At 48.0% G+C, this 17,221-nt stretch overlaps 1 protein-coding gene across 1 annotated transcript; it reads left to right on the forward strand.

Annotated features, from left to right (window-relative positions):
• The first annotated feature begins 538 nt into the window (after positions 1-538).
• Positions 539-15,219, forward strand: LOC142586358 (uncharacterized). The gene is made up of 2 exons (XM_075697608.1): positions 539-1,779; positions 14,849-15,219. Exons 1-2 carry the CDS (start codon positions 561-563, stop codon positions 15,217-15,219), a joined length of 1,590 nt encoding a protein of 529 aa, XP_075553723.1. The 5' UTR covers positions 539-560.
• The last annotated feature ends 2,002 nt before the right edge of the window (positions 15,220-17,221 follow it).

The following is a 17,221-nucleotide window of genomic DNA, read 5'->3' on the forward strand; positions in this document are numbered from 1 at the left end:
CGATGCTTCGATAATATGTCCCAATTCCCGCGTACCCACTTTTTAACACCCACCAAGGAGCACGCTTCCAAGTCGGAGTCGTTGAAAACAGCGTGCAGAATACGTGCGGCGACAGGTTCAGGGAGTGAACCCGCCGACGGGCATGCTACACTTCGTTCAAGGTGGGGCTTGTTCGCGGAAAATAGCCAAGAGGAAAAACTGGAGGACGCTTAAGCTTCGCCTTCAAGAGTGGAACGCGACAGCGTTCCCGTCGACCCGCCAAGGGGTGTAAGACAATGGGCTACGGCGCAGCGACTACGCGCCCCACATCGGACGCGGTGAGCGTCGAGCAACGCAGCGTTCGGCGCGACAACGAAATGTGCGCCTGAGCAGGCGACGCACGCCTGAGCCTTAGAAACAGCTCGTATCTAAGGCAACACCGCGTTCACTAGAGGTGCTTTTGTACCGCTTTGAAGCATCGAACTCGTGGCTCAGTTCGATGCTTCAAAGCGGTACAAAAGCATCGAACTCGTGGCTCAGGGAGAAAGAAGAAGACGGCGTTCCGAACGGTCGCTTTTCTCATGTTCTCCGCTTCAAAGGTTTTATCGGCCCCTGGCCGAGGTGCTGCTCAGGCTTCAGCCAGCAGCAATGACTACCGTGTTGTGTTACCCCGTCTTCCTACCGGTAAGCTGGTTGTGGACTCCGTTTTCCTGCATGCTGACTTAAGTGGTCGACCGTACAGAGCCCAAGACTTCAGAGACGCCCTTCGGAACGTTATTGACCTGAAGGAAATAAGTTCCATCGGACAATTTCAGATGTCGCACGTGTGGATGGTGACGTGCAAATCAGGGATGACAAAATCAAAGCTAGTCGCATGCGGGGAATTATCCGTAAAAGGTAGACGCTGCGTCGTCATTGATCCTGAGCCCACGGAAGTTCAAATGAAGCTTTTGTGGCTTCCTGAGCGTTTGGAAGATGACTACATTCGAGATGCGCTTCAGGCTTATGGGAAAGTCAAGTCTATATCAGCAGAAAGCTGGAGAGTATCGGAGATGGAACAAATGCGTACGCTAAATCGGGACGTGGTGTTGACTCTTGCCGATGGAGTGAGCGTGGGGGACGTTCCACATCTACTACCTGTTTTTGGAGTGCAGAGTCTCGTATTAATTCCAGGCCGGCCCCCACTTTGTCTGCGCTGTAACAGGGTGGGGCACATTCGTCGAAACTGCAGAACCCCGCGTTGTGAAACCTGCCGACGCTTTGGTCACACATCTGAAGAATGCGTCGTAACATACGCCGATAAGTTACGACACAGAACAAAGCCTCCGGATGAAAGCTTGCAAGAACACATAATGGACGTTACGGAGGTTCTTGACGCGACGGGAGACGTTCCCTCTTCCGCGGAGACCCGCTGTGCCAGTAAGGCCCCTCTGCCTGTTAAAGACAGTCACAATGGCATCGCAGAACTGCCCGTGAAAAACGAAAGTAGCGAAGAGAAAGATGACCAACCGAAGCAACAACCCAAAGGAGCACCCGCTACCACGGAGCCAGCTGCTGCCCAGCAAGCGAATGAGGGAGCCGGAGACGACTCACCTGATGCACCCAAGCGTCTCGACACGTGCGCTGAGCCGGCAGAGGACAGACGAAGTAACGCGGATACTTCAGTTCCGAAGCGCCGTGCGACTAACAGATCGGAATCAAGCACAGACAGCGAGACGACCAGTACCACAAGAAAAGCACGTCGCCGCAAAACATCGAAACACTCAGGAAAGTGCCGTCGATCACGGTCCAGAAGGCCAGGTGGGGTTTCGGAGGGAGCCTCACCGTTGCCCTCTAGGACCGATCCCATAGATCATTAGGTCCAAATAGTTGGTAGTCACCATGGCCCTGTCCCAGCAACTTCTATTCGCAACCTTGAACATACGAGGCCTTCGGTCTTTGCAGAAACAGGCGCAGCTTCGCCGGCTTCTGTCTAGGAAGCGCCTCGACTTCGTCGCCGTGCAGGAGACGAAGATTGAGCGTGATGACGAGACAGAAAGGGCTTTGCGACCTTTTCTGTCTGAGTATAATGTTTGCGTTTCACACGCTCTTGGTTTATCCGCGGGCTGTTTCCTGTTTCTGAAAAAGAGCCTACTTTATTCAGCATTTAGTTATCATGTCGACACTGAAGGTCGATATATATGTTGTGATTTTGTGTTGCAGGGTGTGCCATGGCGCATAGTCAACGTCTATGCATTTAATGACGCTGCAAAACGAACTCTTTTATTTGATACTGTGTCTAGTCTGTTGGACTGTGATCGCTGCATTGTTTTAATGGGAGATTTCAATTGTGTATGTGATCCCAACGATCGAAGCGGCATTAACACTCAGCGGGACAGGAGTGGTGAAGTTTTGTCTAATATAATAGAAAATGCAGGGCTCGTTGATATAGGAGTGTCGGGACAGGGAGCTCGCTCTTATACAAGAATTCAAGGTCATTCCTACGCCCGCCTTGATCGGATTTATGTTTCTTCATCGCTCCTCTCTCGAGGACTATCCTGCATTACTATCCCCGTTTCATTCTCTGATCATTGTATGGTTATTGCAAACATTGGTGAAAAATTTGTCACTAATTTCCGACCACAGTGGGCACTCTGGAAGCTTAACTCTGAGCTCCTAAATGATCAGGAATTTATTAATCGCGTGCGCATGGCTCTAGCCAATTCTCTTTCTAGTGACTTGTCATTATTTGCTGCTTGGGAACTCTTTAAACAAGAGGTTCGTGCAGTGGCTATAGAAATTGGATCGGTGAAATCATTCTATAGAAAGAATGAAGAAAAAACGCTTCTTAAGAGCCTATGTAGCCTTTATGAGATTGAATGCGAAATGCCAGGCACTTACATTGTTGACATAGAAAACATTAAATGTGAGTTACAAAAGTATGACGCGCTACGTTACAGAGGTGCGCGAATTCGATCTCGAAACAGGCGTGCTCTGCAATCTGAGCAACCAACACGTCAAGCTTTACTTGACGAGCGACGTCACGGTATTTCCAAAGTAATTCCGGAAATATACTCCGAAGGTATTCTTGTAACAAATACTAATGACATAATTTCTCAGTTCGAAACTTTCTACACTATGTTGTTTAGTGCCCCTCCGGACGATCACGATGCAAAAGTTTTAGAGAGTTTTGTATCTCTTGTCAAACCATTACAGGATGATGACTGTGCAGTCATCAGTGGTAGCCTTACGATTCAAGAAATTGAGCTAGCTATTGATCAGCTGCCTTTGTCGAAAACACCCGGCCCCGATGGACTTTCATGTGAATTTTACAAAGCTTTCAAATCAATTATCAGCCCCATATTATTGGATATTTTTATTTCAAGTTTAGAGATTGACGCCCTTCCGCAGTCTTTTTGCAAAACCCACACAGTTTTAATACCCAAAAGTTCAGATAAAGAGAAACTGCGTTCCGTTGAAGGCTATCGACCAATCACATTGTCAAACGTGGATTACAAAATTTTTGCGAAAGTTCTATCTAATAGATTGCAATTTGCGATGTCAATTCTAATTGGTTCCCATCAGACATGTGGAATCAGGGGCCGATCAATTCAAACCAACATACATATCGCCCGTACCCTTCTTCAATACTGTTCTGGTTCCACTGAGCAGCTTGCAATGCTCCAGGTAGACCTTGCTAAAGCTTTTGATCGTGTCAGTCACTCCTATTTATTTTCCCTTCTGGAGCATGTCAATGTTGGCTCCATTGTGCTTAAAGGCGTTAGGCTTTGCTACACCTGTTGTACTACTCGTTTAGTTATTAATGGCCAACTCTCCGAACCCATTTCTATTTGCTCATCAGTAAAACAAGGCTGCCCGATGTCCCCACTACTATTCGCCCTTTACCTGGAACCGCTATGCTTAAGCGTAATTCAGTCGAGTAACATCCATGGCTTCAATATACTGGGTAATGAAGTTAAAGTCTTAGCTTATGCAGACGATCTAGCGTTCTTCTGCACGCATAAGTCCAGTGTTGAAAAAGTAGTATCGAAAATAGAAGAATTTGGCAGCGTATCAGGAGCGCGAATGAACTCCTCAAAAAGTTTAGGCTTATGGTTTGGCTCATGGTGCTATACACCAGAACAGTTTGCAGGCGTTAAGTGGACTGATGTCCCGCCAAAGTATCTTGGCGTGCCGCTAGACGCATATAAATTAAGCGCACACTATTGGAAAGAACGGGTTTCGGTACTGCAAAGTTACGCCCAGACATTCGTTCCACAACGACTTTCTATTTTTGGGAAAGCCGAAGCCTGCAATAAGTTCTTGGCAACAAAAATTTTCTATGTATTGCAAGTTATCCATTGTGCTAGGCTATACATCCAACGCTTTCACCGTATCTTTGCAACCTTCGTATGGTCTTCAACTTTTGAGCCCATGAGGCGCGATAATATCTTTAGGCCTGTTAGTGAAGGTGGGCTGGGCTTAGTACATCTTTATGTGCGGCAAATAGTGTCTCGTTTCTTCTATTTTCGCGATACTTCCCATCCTGTAATTCGTTCATACATGCAAGTCACACTTGTTAATGTGTTACCTGATTTAGTTGTTTCTTCAAGTTTTTCTTCGCGCTTATGCTTGTGGGGGTTCATGCAAGAAGTTTACTTGGCGGTTCGTTTCCTGACAGTTCGGTTTTCCACTGAATACTTGTATTCTGTGTCGCGCAAAACGTTGTACAAAGACTTACTATCCATGCTATTTCCGCCTCCACTTTACCGATCAATATACGTTAAATTGCCAGGCCACGATGTGCTAAAGCGAGTTCGCAAAATGTATTTATCCCCTTGCTGCAAAACGTTCTTTTATAAAGTTCATAGTGAAACCATACCCGTTAAAACATGGCTACAAAAAAAGGGTATCTTTGTCTCTTCTGTTAACTGTCGCCTTTGTGATGTACCAGAGACAATTGAACATTGTTTTATTAGCTGCACCGTCGCCATCCTATTTTGGGATGTCCTCCAACGGACTTTAAGGAAACACTTTGAGATTAACGCTCATACTGTGCGATACCTGCTACCAACCTGTGATAATAGTGCGCCTTTCGATATGTTTTTTGTAATGGGAATGCACAGTTTGTGGAAAACGCGAATGATGGACCGCAACGCCGAAACGGTTGTACCTACAAGGGCAAATTTCATCCAAATGACACTACACCTAAAGCAGGTTTATGATGGAGTCGGTGTACAACCGGACTGGTACCCTATTTTGTTGAGGTGCTTATCCTTGCCACCCTTCTAAAGTGACACGAACGTTTCTACTCACAGTATGAACGCTACCTTTTCTGTGTGTGACTTTCATTGTGCCCTCCATTCTCTGACTATGCAGAACTGGTGAACGTCTGGTTGAATGGTTGAATGCAACTATAATAAATACCATGAAAGAAAGAAAAAAAAAAGAACTCGTGGCTCAGTGGTAACGTCTCCGTCTCGCACTCCGGAGACCCTGGTTCGATTCCCACCCAGCCCATCTTGGAAGTTGCTTTTTATTTATGTAAAGTGCCTGCCGTGATTTATCGCTCACGGCCAACGCCGCGAACGCCGACACCGATGCCGACGACACCGGCTTTTCTGCGACACGAGCTCCTTAACGCTATCGCGTTAAAATACAGTCGCGTCACAGAAGAAGACAGCCCACTCAGTGGGTTTCGAACCATCCCGTAACAGGAGTTAAATATGACTGTAGAGACGTGTGGAAGCTTGGGCTTGTTGGTGACACCGTAAAAAAATAATAAAGACAGGAACACGAGAGAGCGACACGCACAGCGTGTCCTTGTCTCTCTCTCTCTGTTATTTTTGCTCTGTGTTCTTTTATCCAATGACTGCAGAGGGCAAGCGACAATAACCAGCAGTCCTAAGGCTCCATCTACCATGCACATAGTGAATTGCTACTGCGTAGGCACGCGTGGTACTGCATATTTTTGAAGATAATTTGAGGGAGCTCCTTCCATATCCTTTTTCGCGAATACAGTCCCTTCTTATCCCACTAAATTAGATCAGACTGCCCTAAAAAATAGCAGATTATTTCGCAGTAATCTGATGTGTGAGAAAGTCCGAGTGGAAGCCAAATGAAGAGCCCGAAATAGGAGAAATGGTCTGTAATGTTGTAGCCCCAAATGGCATGCACGGTTGACCCTTGGCTTTTGTGTCAGTTATCTACTAGAATACGCAACCTAAAGACAAGTTATTCTGGATCATTGTAATCTTAGCTCTGAGTTCGCTATCTCTACGAATGAAGCAGCGGTGTGTAGCACGTTCATTCTTATTAACTGGCCAGGTGATCGAGCTGAACGAACATGTGTCATTCCAGTAGGCGCGGCAGTAAAACTGTGCAGGTTTTAATGAGCTTGTTGTTGATTTTTCACTTATTTTTCACTTTCTCCCGAAGAAGTTAAGCATTGGACCATAATTTGTACTGTGGAACTGCGATCGTATTTTCGAGTTTGAGGTTTCCACCTGCATTCCGATTCCTTCTCGAATGTGGATATCTGTGTAGCATATTAAGGTTCTGTCACCGCATTTTTGTCCCGAGGTGATTACCCACATTCCACGAAGACTGTTCCTTGTCCTTTTTTCGCCTTTTTCCACCTGGCACAGACACTCCATAGTTCACTGCATTATTTCGCTCATCAAATAGAGTGATCCATTTCCCGTTCTCTTTCATTCTCGGCAAACGCAACTTGTCGTGAGCCGTGGCGACACCTATAGGAATTATTCTTCATTATTTCGTGGCTAAATTTCTAGAACTAGCCATCTATCATTTCCAGATATTCCTCATTCAATAGAAACTTATTGCTTTAAAGCTGTTCTGTCCTCTCCACCGTGAAGCATCACGGCGTCTCCCACTCGAAAGAAGTTCGAAATCTCCTTCCACCGGTACGGCGCTCCGTTTAGCCGTCGTTGCGGAAAATCTGCGCAAAGAAAAGTGGCGGAGAGATCCTGCCGCGTTGAAAAGAAGTATGACGCAGTGCGACGGCACTCCACAAGCGTGCCCGCGGTTGGCTTTTCGGCGTAGCTCAAGCGCCTCCAGTAATGGACGCGACCTCGGAGTGCACGGGGTTTCACTTTACTTTTTCCTTTAACACCGACTCACCCGTTTTGTGATTGTCCATGATAAATTGATGCACGTAAGAAAGTCGAACCAGGAAAGGTATTGTAGTATGCGTATTTGCTGCACCATCCGAGTATATTTGGCACACTATATTTTAAAACGGGTGCGTTCTCTTCCTTCCTTCTGTTTTTTTTTCTGCATTATTTTTGGGAGGATAGAGGGGGAGGGAGCGCGAATGTTTACTTTATCCTCAGCGATGACAACGCAAGTCACGAAACAAAAGTGGACATCATTTGTCTGCCAAGAACTCACACTGGTCGAAATGATAAGCTTAATCCTCGTTTTCTAGAATGTCCCTACATTTCCCTATTTACATTTTCCCACGGTCCTGGGATGTTCTCTTCTGTAGAAGGCCTGTGATACGCGCGTCCGCGATGAGCGAAGCCGCAACAGCGCAGCCGGGGTTTTTGATAAGATTGTACGAGCGCTTGTGACGAACTGAATGATAAAAGCTTGATTGCGTGCGCGTCAGCGCAGACACTAGACTTCTCTTAGTCCCCTGATCCTTCAGTTCCGCCTTCCCCTGCGCAAAGTAGCCAACCGGGCTCAGTCCGCCATGTTGTCTATACTCCATTTCACAAGTCGTCTGCCGCACTGCCGAAGGTACGAGGCGTACACAGGTGCGGTTTGCGCAGAGAAACATAGTTCTCGACGTAAATGCCTGATCATTGGCTGGATTAGAGTTAGATCTTGGTTGACACAAGATACGTCGCGGCGATACGTTGCATGTTGGGATTTTTGCACATTCACGTCGTATAGCGTCAATTGCTGTGACGGTGAGCAGACGCCGTCTTGCGGATGAACACATCCCGAGTGGCATTCGGCATTCCTATTGGCCAAGGAGTCCTGCAGATTCCACAGTGCTGCAAACATCTTGTCATGCGCAGTGTAGTTGACTGGCCTTTATCACTTCTCTCCCTCTCTCGTCCAAACTGCCAGGCTTGTGATGGCGCTCGAAAGCAGCAGGATCACCACTGCCAGTCTTTCTTATGCAACAAGCGCCATTTATGAAACGTGCGAGCTTCGCCTCCGTCTTTCCCAAAGCTGTAAGCAGTGAAACAAAAGCGGCTCGCGCAATTTCTATAGTCGCTTTCCAATTCACGCGACGTCTGCACTTTAGGGTTAGCTGAACCAATTTAGGCCTCGGCAGCGTTCCCTTCAAACCTGGCAATTTCCCACTCCCAGGCAGGCATTCCATTCTTTATCTACTCTTTCGAAGTTCTGCGGCGTAGCTTTATTTCATGGATAACGGCGTCGTTTCGCGCAGTTCGCAAGAACAAAGGGGATGAAAAATGCACTCATGCGCCGCCTTGCGTACCTTATCAAGAACACGCGTTAGTTCACTTCTGGTCGAGGAAGCAGGTCGCATGTATCTTTGTTATTCTTTGGCTGCCTTTAAGTTCCCGAACGCCTTTATCTCAAAGGTGTCCTTGTTCATCTAGTTCTTTTTCCCAGCCTGACACTTCTCCATTCAGTAGGACATCTCATCCATCATAAGGGACCCGTATCCTTAGGCGAACAAAGATGTCAAGCACAGCCACATTTTCTTCTGAGATTCAGAGATTGTGTTTCGCGTTTAAAAAGATTTGCTTCCTTTTGGTTATTACGCGGTGTCTAAAGAAGAAGTTTTCCAAACCCAAAACCAGGGAGAGGGAAAGAGAGAGAGAGAGAAGGGTAAGGTCGACACGGACCTCAACGAGACGCACGTCAAATTTGCTACCCTAAGCATAAGAAACAGAGTCAAAATAAACAAAGGGAAAAATGGAGATAGAGAAAGTTTGATTACTTATATTGACTTCAGCTCACAGCGTGAAATTAAATTAGTAGATGTGATGGCCGTAAGTGAGACTATTCAGTGCACATTTCGGCTCCAAGGCGGATGTATTGGCTGAGATAAAAATTCAATCTTCTCTTGAATTCTGTGCCCCCAAAGCTTTTGGGAGCACAGAAGTGCTTTCGTTCGTTAAGCAAGTGGATATGCTCGTTCATGGTAAAACCGGCGTAAGGTTGTGTAGAATGAACACTACTTCAATCATGTGCAATGCTTGGTTTTTTTCCTTTCCATGATTTTTTCTTCTTTCGATTGATTGAGATTTAGTCACAGAACACAATAGTGGCAGATTGATTGAATGAAAGCGAAACCGCGAGATTTAGTAGTAGAACACAATGGTGGCCAGCTCTTTTTCAAATATCAGCAATAATAAGAAGAAAAATTGACTTAGAGATAAGAAGAAACACGATCAGCACATGGTTCAAACTTGTCTGCACGGTTTTTAGATTTCCGCTTGCACCAAATCCAGATGTCTTCAGGAATGTGCTACCTCTGCGCATGATCCCTTTGGCCCATCCTTTGCAACGTTACTTGGGACCGCCATATCGGAGGATGTGATACAACCATCGCATCATCGTTGGATTGAAGCACCGGACCTGCGTGGCTTGACCTTTGGCGAGCCCTTCTGCGCATGGAGTACTACCACAGCGTCACCTGGTCGTTTACACTGCGCTATAAAGCCGAGGACGGACGCTATGCTCTTCAGTGGGTCTCGCAGCGGCACGATGAGCACATGGTTCAAACTTGTCTGCACTGTCTTTCAGATTGCCGCTTGCACCAAATCCAGATGTCTTCAGGAATGTGCTACCTCTGCGCATGATCCCTTTGGCCCATCCTTCGAAACGTAACTCGGGACCGCCATATCAGAGGATGTGATACAACCATCGCATCATCGTTGAATTGAAGCACCGGACCTGCGTGGCTTGACCTTTGGCGAGCCCTTCTGCGCATGGAGTACTACCACAGCGTCACCTGGTCGTTTACACTGCGCTATAAAGCCGAGGACGGACGCTATGCTCTTCAGTGGGTCTCGCAGCGGCACGATGAGCACATGGTTCAAACTTGTCTGCACTGTCTTTCAGATTGCCGCTTGCACCAAATCCAGATGTCTTCAGGAATGTGCTACCTCTGCGCATGATCCCTTTGGCCCATCCTTCGAAACGTAACTCGGGACCGCCATATCAGAGGATGTGATACAACCATCGCATCATCGTTGAATTGAAGCACCGGACCTGCGTGGCTTGACCTTTGGCGAGCCCTTCTGCGCATGGAGTACTACCACAGCGTCACCTGGTCGTTTACACTGCGCTATAAAGCCGAGGACGGACGCTATGCTCTTCAGTGGGTCTCGCAGCGGCACGATGAGCACATGGTTCAAACTTGTCTGCACTGTCTTTCAGATTGCCGCTTGCACCAAATCCAGATGTCTTCAGGAATGTGCTACCTCTGCGCATGATCCCTTTGGCCCATCCTTCGAAACTAACTCGGGACCGCCATATCAGAGGATGTGATACAACCATCGCATCATCGTTGGATTGAAGCACCGGACCTGCGTGGCTTGACCTTTGGCGAGCCCTTCTGCGCATGGAGTACTACCACAGCGTCACCTGGTCGTTTACACTGCGCTATAAAGCCGAGGACGGACGCTATGCTCTTCAGTGGGTCTCGCAGCGGCACGATGAGCACATGGTTCAAACTTGTCTGCACTGTCTTTCAGATTGCCGCTTGCACCAAATCCAGATGTCTTCAGGAATGTGCTACCTCTGCGCATGATCCCTTTGGCCCATCCTTCGAAACGTAACTCGGGACCGCCATATCAGAGGATGTGATACAACCATCGCATCATCGTTGAATTGAAGCACCGGACCTGCGTGGCTTGACCTTTGGCGAGCCCTTCTGCGCATGGAGTACTACCACAGCGTCACCTGGTCGTTTACACTGCGCTATAAAGCCGAGGACGGACGCTATGCTCTTCAGTGGGTCTCGCAGCGGCACGATGAGCACATGGTTCAAACTTGTCTGCACTGTCTTTCAGATTGCCGCTTGCACCAAATCCAGATGTCTTCAGGAATGTGCTACCTCTGCGCATGATCCCTTTGGCCCATCCTTCGAAACGTAACTCGGGACCGCCATATCAGAGGATGTGATACAACCATCGCATCATCGTTGGATTGAAGCACCGGACCTGCGTGGCTTGACCTTTGGCGAGCCCTTCTGCGCATGGAGTACTACCACAGCGTCACCTGGTCGTTTACACTGCGCTATAAAGCCGAGGACGGACGCTATGCTCTTCAGTGGGTCTCGCAGCGGCACGATGAGCACATGGTTCAAACTTGTCTGCACTGTCTTTCAGATTGCCGCTTGCACCAAATCCAGATGTCTTCAGGAATGTGCTACCTCTGCGCATGATCCCTTTGGCCCATCCTTCGAAACGTAACTCGGGACCGCCATATCAGAGGATGTGATACAACCATCGCATCATCGTTGAATTGAAGCACCGGACCTGCGTGGCTTGACCTTTGGCGAGCCCTTCTGCGCATGGAGTACTACCACAGTGTCACCTGGTCGTTTACACTGCGCTATAAAGCCGAGGACGGACGCTATGCTCTTCAGTGGGTCTCGCAGCGGCACGATGAGCACATGGTTCAAACTTGTCTGCACTGTCTTTCAGATTGCCGCTTGCACCAAATCCAGATGTCTTCAGGAATGTGCTACCTCTGCGCATGATCCCTTTGGCCCATCCTTCGAAACGTTACTCGGGACCGCCATATCGGAGGATGTGATACAACTATCGCATCATCGTTGGATTGAAGCACCGGACCTGCGTGGCTTGACCTTTGGCGAGCCCTTCTGCGCATGGAGTACTACCACAGTACTACCAAGAGGCTTTTAAACAATCAAAGTTTACTTGCAGGTATGCTTTTCATTCAGACCATCTTCGTCTGTGGGCGCCTACATTCAATGAACAAGTCTTAGGGTATCTAGAGGTTTGCGGCAACATCTCTAGCGTTGACAGAGCGCTGAACACGTCGTGTGCGAAGAGTAGGCATAAGTTTCTTGCTGTGTCACTCATGTGATGGCATTTCGTCCGGCGCGTCGTGCTGAATACCTGTGTGGTCGATATTTCGGATCAAGTACGCTTCATGGACGCCGTGATGGGCTGCTGTGAATGGACGCAGAGTGTGATTCAAAATAAAGCGTTGCACAGTGCATTTTCGGAGATTTGGGCATTTCAGCAATTAAACTACTACATTACCTGTACTAAGTATCGATTTATACGCATGTATTACTGTTTTACAAAGGTATGTTTGGTCTCATGTCGTCTGCTACTGACTCTACGTAACAAGGCTGAAAGTTGGGCCAGATGGTTTGCGTTCGTTGTGAAAAGCAGTGCTACATCGAGAAAAAAAATCTGGGGTCTTTCGAGCCAAAACCCCGATCTGATCATAGAGCACGCCGTATTGTGAGCGACTACGGCTTAATTTTTCCCACCTTGGGTTCTTTAACATACACTCAATGCACGGTACACGGGAGCTTTAGCTTTTCCCCATGTTGGTAAATCGCCATACTGGTACAGGTCCGTAAAAGAGAGAGAGAGAGAACACTCAGGAATATCAGAAGAATAGCTGCCTTTGAAATAGGCAAAGCCTGCCGCAAAGATTAAGTAGTCGGTTTCGTTATGCAGGGGTATACCTTGCTTTACTTGTTTTTCGTGGGCGTTGATTTTTTACGTAACACCTTTTAGTAGTTCTTAACAAAATTGCTGTTTAGACGACATTCCCAAGGTTCCTACCTAATTACATCAGAAAGACAGCAGCAACACAGGAATGCAATGAATTTGCTTTCTGAGCACCATGCAATATATATAGAGTTACACAAATTCGCTTAGGCCTCATTTCCGGCGCTTTGTTCTGAAAAAAAGGAGAAGAAAAAACGAAGGCACATAAAAGTACGGCAGTTTCGACCAACGTTCTAGTTACCACTTGTCGCGATAACACTTCTTTCATATTCATTCATGAATAACCTACAGGTATTTTTTTTATTTTGATATAGAATATCAAAATAAACTATAGAGTATACTCGCATGCCCAACGCGAAAAGACATTAGCAAGTTGGAACTGCTTCGTGCCGTTTCCAAAACTTACACCCTACACTTAAGACCCTTGACCACATTCACTTTTATGGGCCGGGCTCCCTCACGAAGCTGCTACTAGTACTGTACTGCTACTAAGGCCACCGTGCGGAGGCACTTCTTGAAAAACTTTCCCTCCTTGTCATCATGCAACCAAATGTACTTTTCCCAAGACAAGATATTATATGCACGGTAGGTCGAATCCCACTGCGTTGATATTTCCACACCACCATGGTGGGAGTCCAAGTTTTAGGGTTGCCAATGCGAGCGCATTTCCCGTTTAAATCCCTCAGCCTGCATTTTCCACCTCTTTATTATTACTATTTTTGCGCATATGTGTGGCTGTGTTCTCGTTTCAACAGTTGACGCGGAGCTGTCACTGCTCCTGCCTGGTCCCATATATCACCCGTTTCCTTCACTGCGTTGACAGGGCTTCGCATTCTTCCTCTGGTTTGCTTCTTAACTGCCATTCAGTTTTCCGCCTCTACCTTACACACACACAAACCCACACACACACTTTAATTTTGTAAAGGTAACAGATGCATCACACATACCACGTGCCTACACGTATGTGTGCGTACAATCGCACGCTTCATACACACTTGCAGTGGTTCCCTGGAAAAATCTCCTAGCGCCGCGACGATTTAACAGCGTAACACTTTCCTCTGCCACGCAGTACTGCCTCCCCCCCCCCCCCCCGATCCCCTTTCCGTCGCCTTGAAGGACAAATGGCTTTGTTGCTGGGCGTCGCAGAACGCCAAGGAAAAAAAGGGGTATTCATTTAAAACAAAGCGAGTCATCGCTGCAACCAGGTCGGACGCGTTTGCATGCCTAACAGACCGGCCGGAATTTGCGTGGATGCCCATAAAATACCACACTGCAAAAACATTTTCAAGTTGCTGCCCAGCCACACGGCCTCCCCCCAACCATTGCTTTCTGGTAACACTCGTGTCGTTCCTTTCGAATTATTTTGTTCCGTACGCCAGCAACTTTCTTCGGTGCGAAGCCCTACCTATATAGGCCTGCTTCATTCTACAACCACAGCACGCCTTCATTTATGCATGGCATGTGCTATTTTATTTTTGAAGTGCGAAGCGTTTCTTAGCCTAGTAAGAGCCAAGGTCAGACGTGAGGCCGTCCAAGGTCACAGAGTGTCACCGAATAAAGGGAAAATCAGACATCCACCCGTTCGTAGCAATTGCTACAAAGAAAACCCATACGGGTTCCTCGAAAGAAAAGCCTCATAGTTGAAGAAATATTCGTCCTGGGCCGGGACTCGAACCCGGGACCACAGCCTTTCCGGGGCAGCCACTCTACCATCTGAGCTAACCAGGCGGCTAACAGATGGCAGGGCGAAGTCGAATTTGTTGACAACACGAAGCAAAGGCAAGAGTTTGACGTAGTAGTCCTGCGGGAACCCGCAGGGTGGAGAAAAGTAATGAATAAAGGGAAAATCAGACATCCGCCTGTTCGTAGCAATTGCTACAATTGCTACATTTCTTTATTCATTACTTCTCTCCACCCTGCGGGTTTCCGCAGAACTACTACGTCAGAGTGTGACCGATGCGCACGCACCGCAATGTGGGCCGATAGTCGCTTGGCGCCTCCTTCTTCCACTCGTCCGTACGGGTGCGCGGGTCTCAGATATACGTGGCTGGGTTACGCTAGGCGCGCACGTTTCGCATAGGCCTCTACTTGCAGATACGACAATAGGCCCTGGAATGTATCGAGCGTAAGTGGAGCGTGAGAGTGCAAAGGCCCTGCAGAGAATACAGAGGTATGCGATGCGTACCGAAGCGGCGAGGAAGGAGGCGAAGCGACGGGCAAGACAAGATACGCGTGGCCGTGGAGCCCAAGCCACGAAGAGGAGCGATGCGCGGCCGAAGAACAGCGGCAGGCCAAGCGAACGGCCCCCGACCAGGACGCCGAGGCCGAGGGGCGCCGACCGGAGGACCGGCGGTTGCGGGACGCAGACGCGTACTTTCGAGAGCGCTTCGTCGAAGACGAGTTTGGGGAGACGTGTGGTGTCTGCGTAGTTCGTCGTCACGGTGTCGCAGCCCACGCACCTGGCTGTCCTCCGAGAGAACATTCTTGCCAGGGAGGACGTGAGTTCGTTCGAGCTTTGCGCCACGTGTAGGGGGAAAAAATGCGCCGCATTCACTCGGATAACAATCCAAGCTGGTTCCTGCCGTAATTCTGTTTTTTTGTTTGCGAGGTAACTTAGTGTCTTAGCGTTTCCAAGAATCTTCAGCATTTGTGCTTTTCATTTCGGAAACGCATTCGAAAAGTACGCGAAAGAAGGCTTCGCCTTAAAAGCAGACGCACAAAAAAAAAAAAATGCCGACTAGGAGGAGCGCTCTTTCATGGACGTTTTCTGTTTTCGATGTTCCTGTTTATTAAACTGTTACATCTACTTCTTATAGGAGTTGAACAAGGTCGTCCGACAAACAGACTCTACTGAAACATTTCTTTTCTTACTTGAATAACGTCTCATAGAATTGACAGCCGAACCTCGTTAGTTAAAAGGAGTGCCTACTAAACCTGGCAATGGGCCCTATTATCCGAGAAAACACACAAATTCGATTGACACGTATGTAAGAAGTTTAAGGGCTTACAGCAAAAACCTAATTGGGGTTCAAACTCACTCGCAAAATGTCAACGAAAATAAATACTTCGGCGAACACCGGAATCCAATTACCGCAACTGCACGAATAAAAAAATAATGGAAAACGACAAGGTGCAGTAAGGAAACGTGCGTTGGTGTCTAACATGTTTCCCAGTTGATAATCTCCTATTCCCTTCCCAAGCAAATTGAAGCTGTAACGTTTTCGAGATCCTCGAGGAAGCACATTGGTCAGTAATAAAAACATGGAGCTAGCATATATTAACTCCATGTTCATGGAGCACTTTTTCACTAGAGTTGTTTGTATTAACTTTATCTTCCTGAAAACCTGTCACTGGGGCCCTTGATAGTAGTTAGACTTAATGATTGCTACATTCACGTGACTTTAACGGGTGCCCAAAGCTCCGCAGACCACGTAGCAAGGCGCGGAGAAAGAATTATTATAAGAAAAAACAAAGGCGAAGTGACGTAAGCGTGACAATGTGAGAAAGTACATGAAACAAAAACGGCAGAGTTTACGTAGTGCAAACGGCAGCTGCATACCGTAGGTGCGAGCGAACGCTTGTCGATTTCTTGTCTGCGCCAACAACGTCGTCCCGACCGTGCTCTGCTCGCAAAACGGCCTCGTTTAAACCGCCGCCTTTCCACACGTTCGAATAAGCGTTCAGAATACGCGTTCAGAAAAGAAACTCCTAAATGTCCGCTCTCGAGACAAAGTAGCAAGCCAAGGCAAAATACAACTAAGGAAAAGGAAATGCAAGAAAGACTACGAGAAAAGGTGGGCTAGCCTCGGCTTTGGGCGTTCGCTTTTGCTCACTGGCCCGGCGTATACAACGTATTAGCGCGATAGCGTTAAGGAGCTCGTGTCGCAGAAAAGCCGGTGTCGTCGGCGTCGGCGTCCGCGGCGTTGGCCGTGAGCGATAAATCACGGCAGGCACTTCATAAATAAAAAATTGGAGGACGCTTAAGCTTCGCCTTCAAGAGTGGAACGCGACAGCGTTCCCGTCGACCCGCCAAGGGGTGTAAGACAATGCCGTAGCCCAGCGCGCCCCGCATCGGACGCGGTGAGCGTCGAGCAACGCAGCGTTCGGCGCGACAACGAAATGTGCGCCTCAGCAAGCGACGCACGCCTGAGCCGTAGACAACTCGTTTCTAAGGCAACACCGCGTTCACTAGAGGCGCTTTTGTACCGCTTTGAAGCATCGAACTCGTGGCTCAGTGGTAACGTCTCCGTCTCACACTCCAGAGACCCTGGTTCGATTCTCACCCAGCCCATCTTGGAAGTTGTTTTTTATTTATGAAGCGCCTGCCGTGATTTATCGCTCACGGCCAACGCCGCGGACGCCGACGACACCGGCTTTTCTGCGACACGAGCTCCTTAACGCTGTCGCGTTAAAAAGCAACTTCCAAGATGGGCTGGGTGGGAATCGAACCAGGGTCTCCGGAGTGTGAGACGGAGACATTACCACTGAGCCACGAGCTCGATGCTTCAAAGCGGTACAAAAGCGCCTCTAGT

The sequence above is a fragment of the Dermacentor variabilis genome, chromosome 6, assembly GCF_050947875.1.
Source record: "Dermacentor variabilis isolate Ectoservices chromosome 6, ASM5094787v1, whole genome shotgun sequence".
NCBI lineage: Eukaryota > Metazoa > Arthropoda > Arachnida > Ixodida > Ixodidae > Dermacentor > Dermacentor variabilis.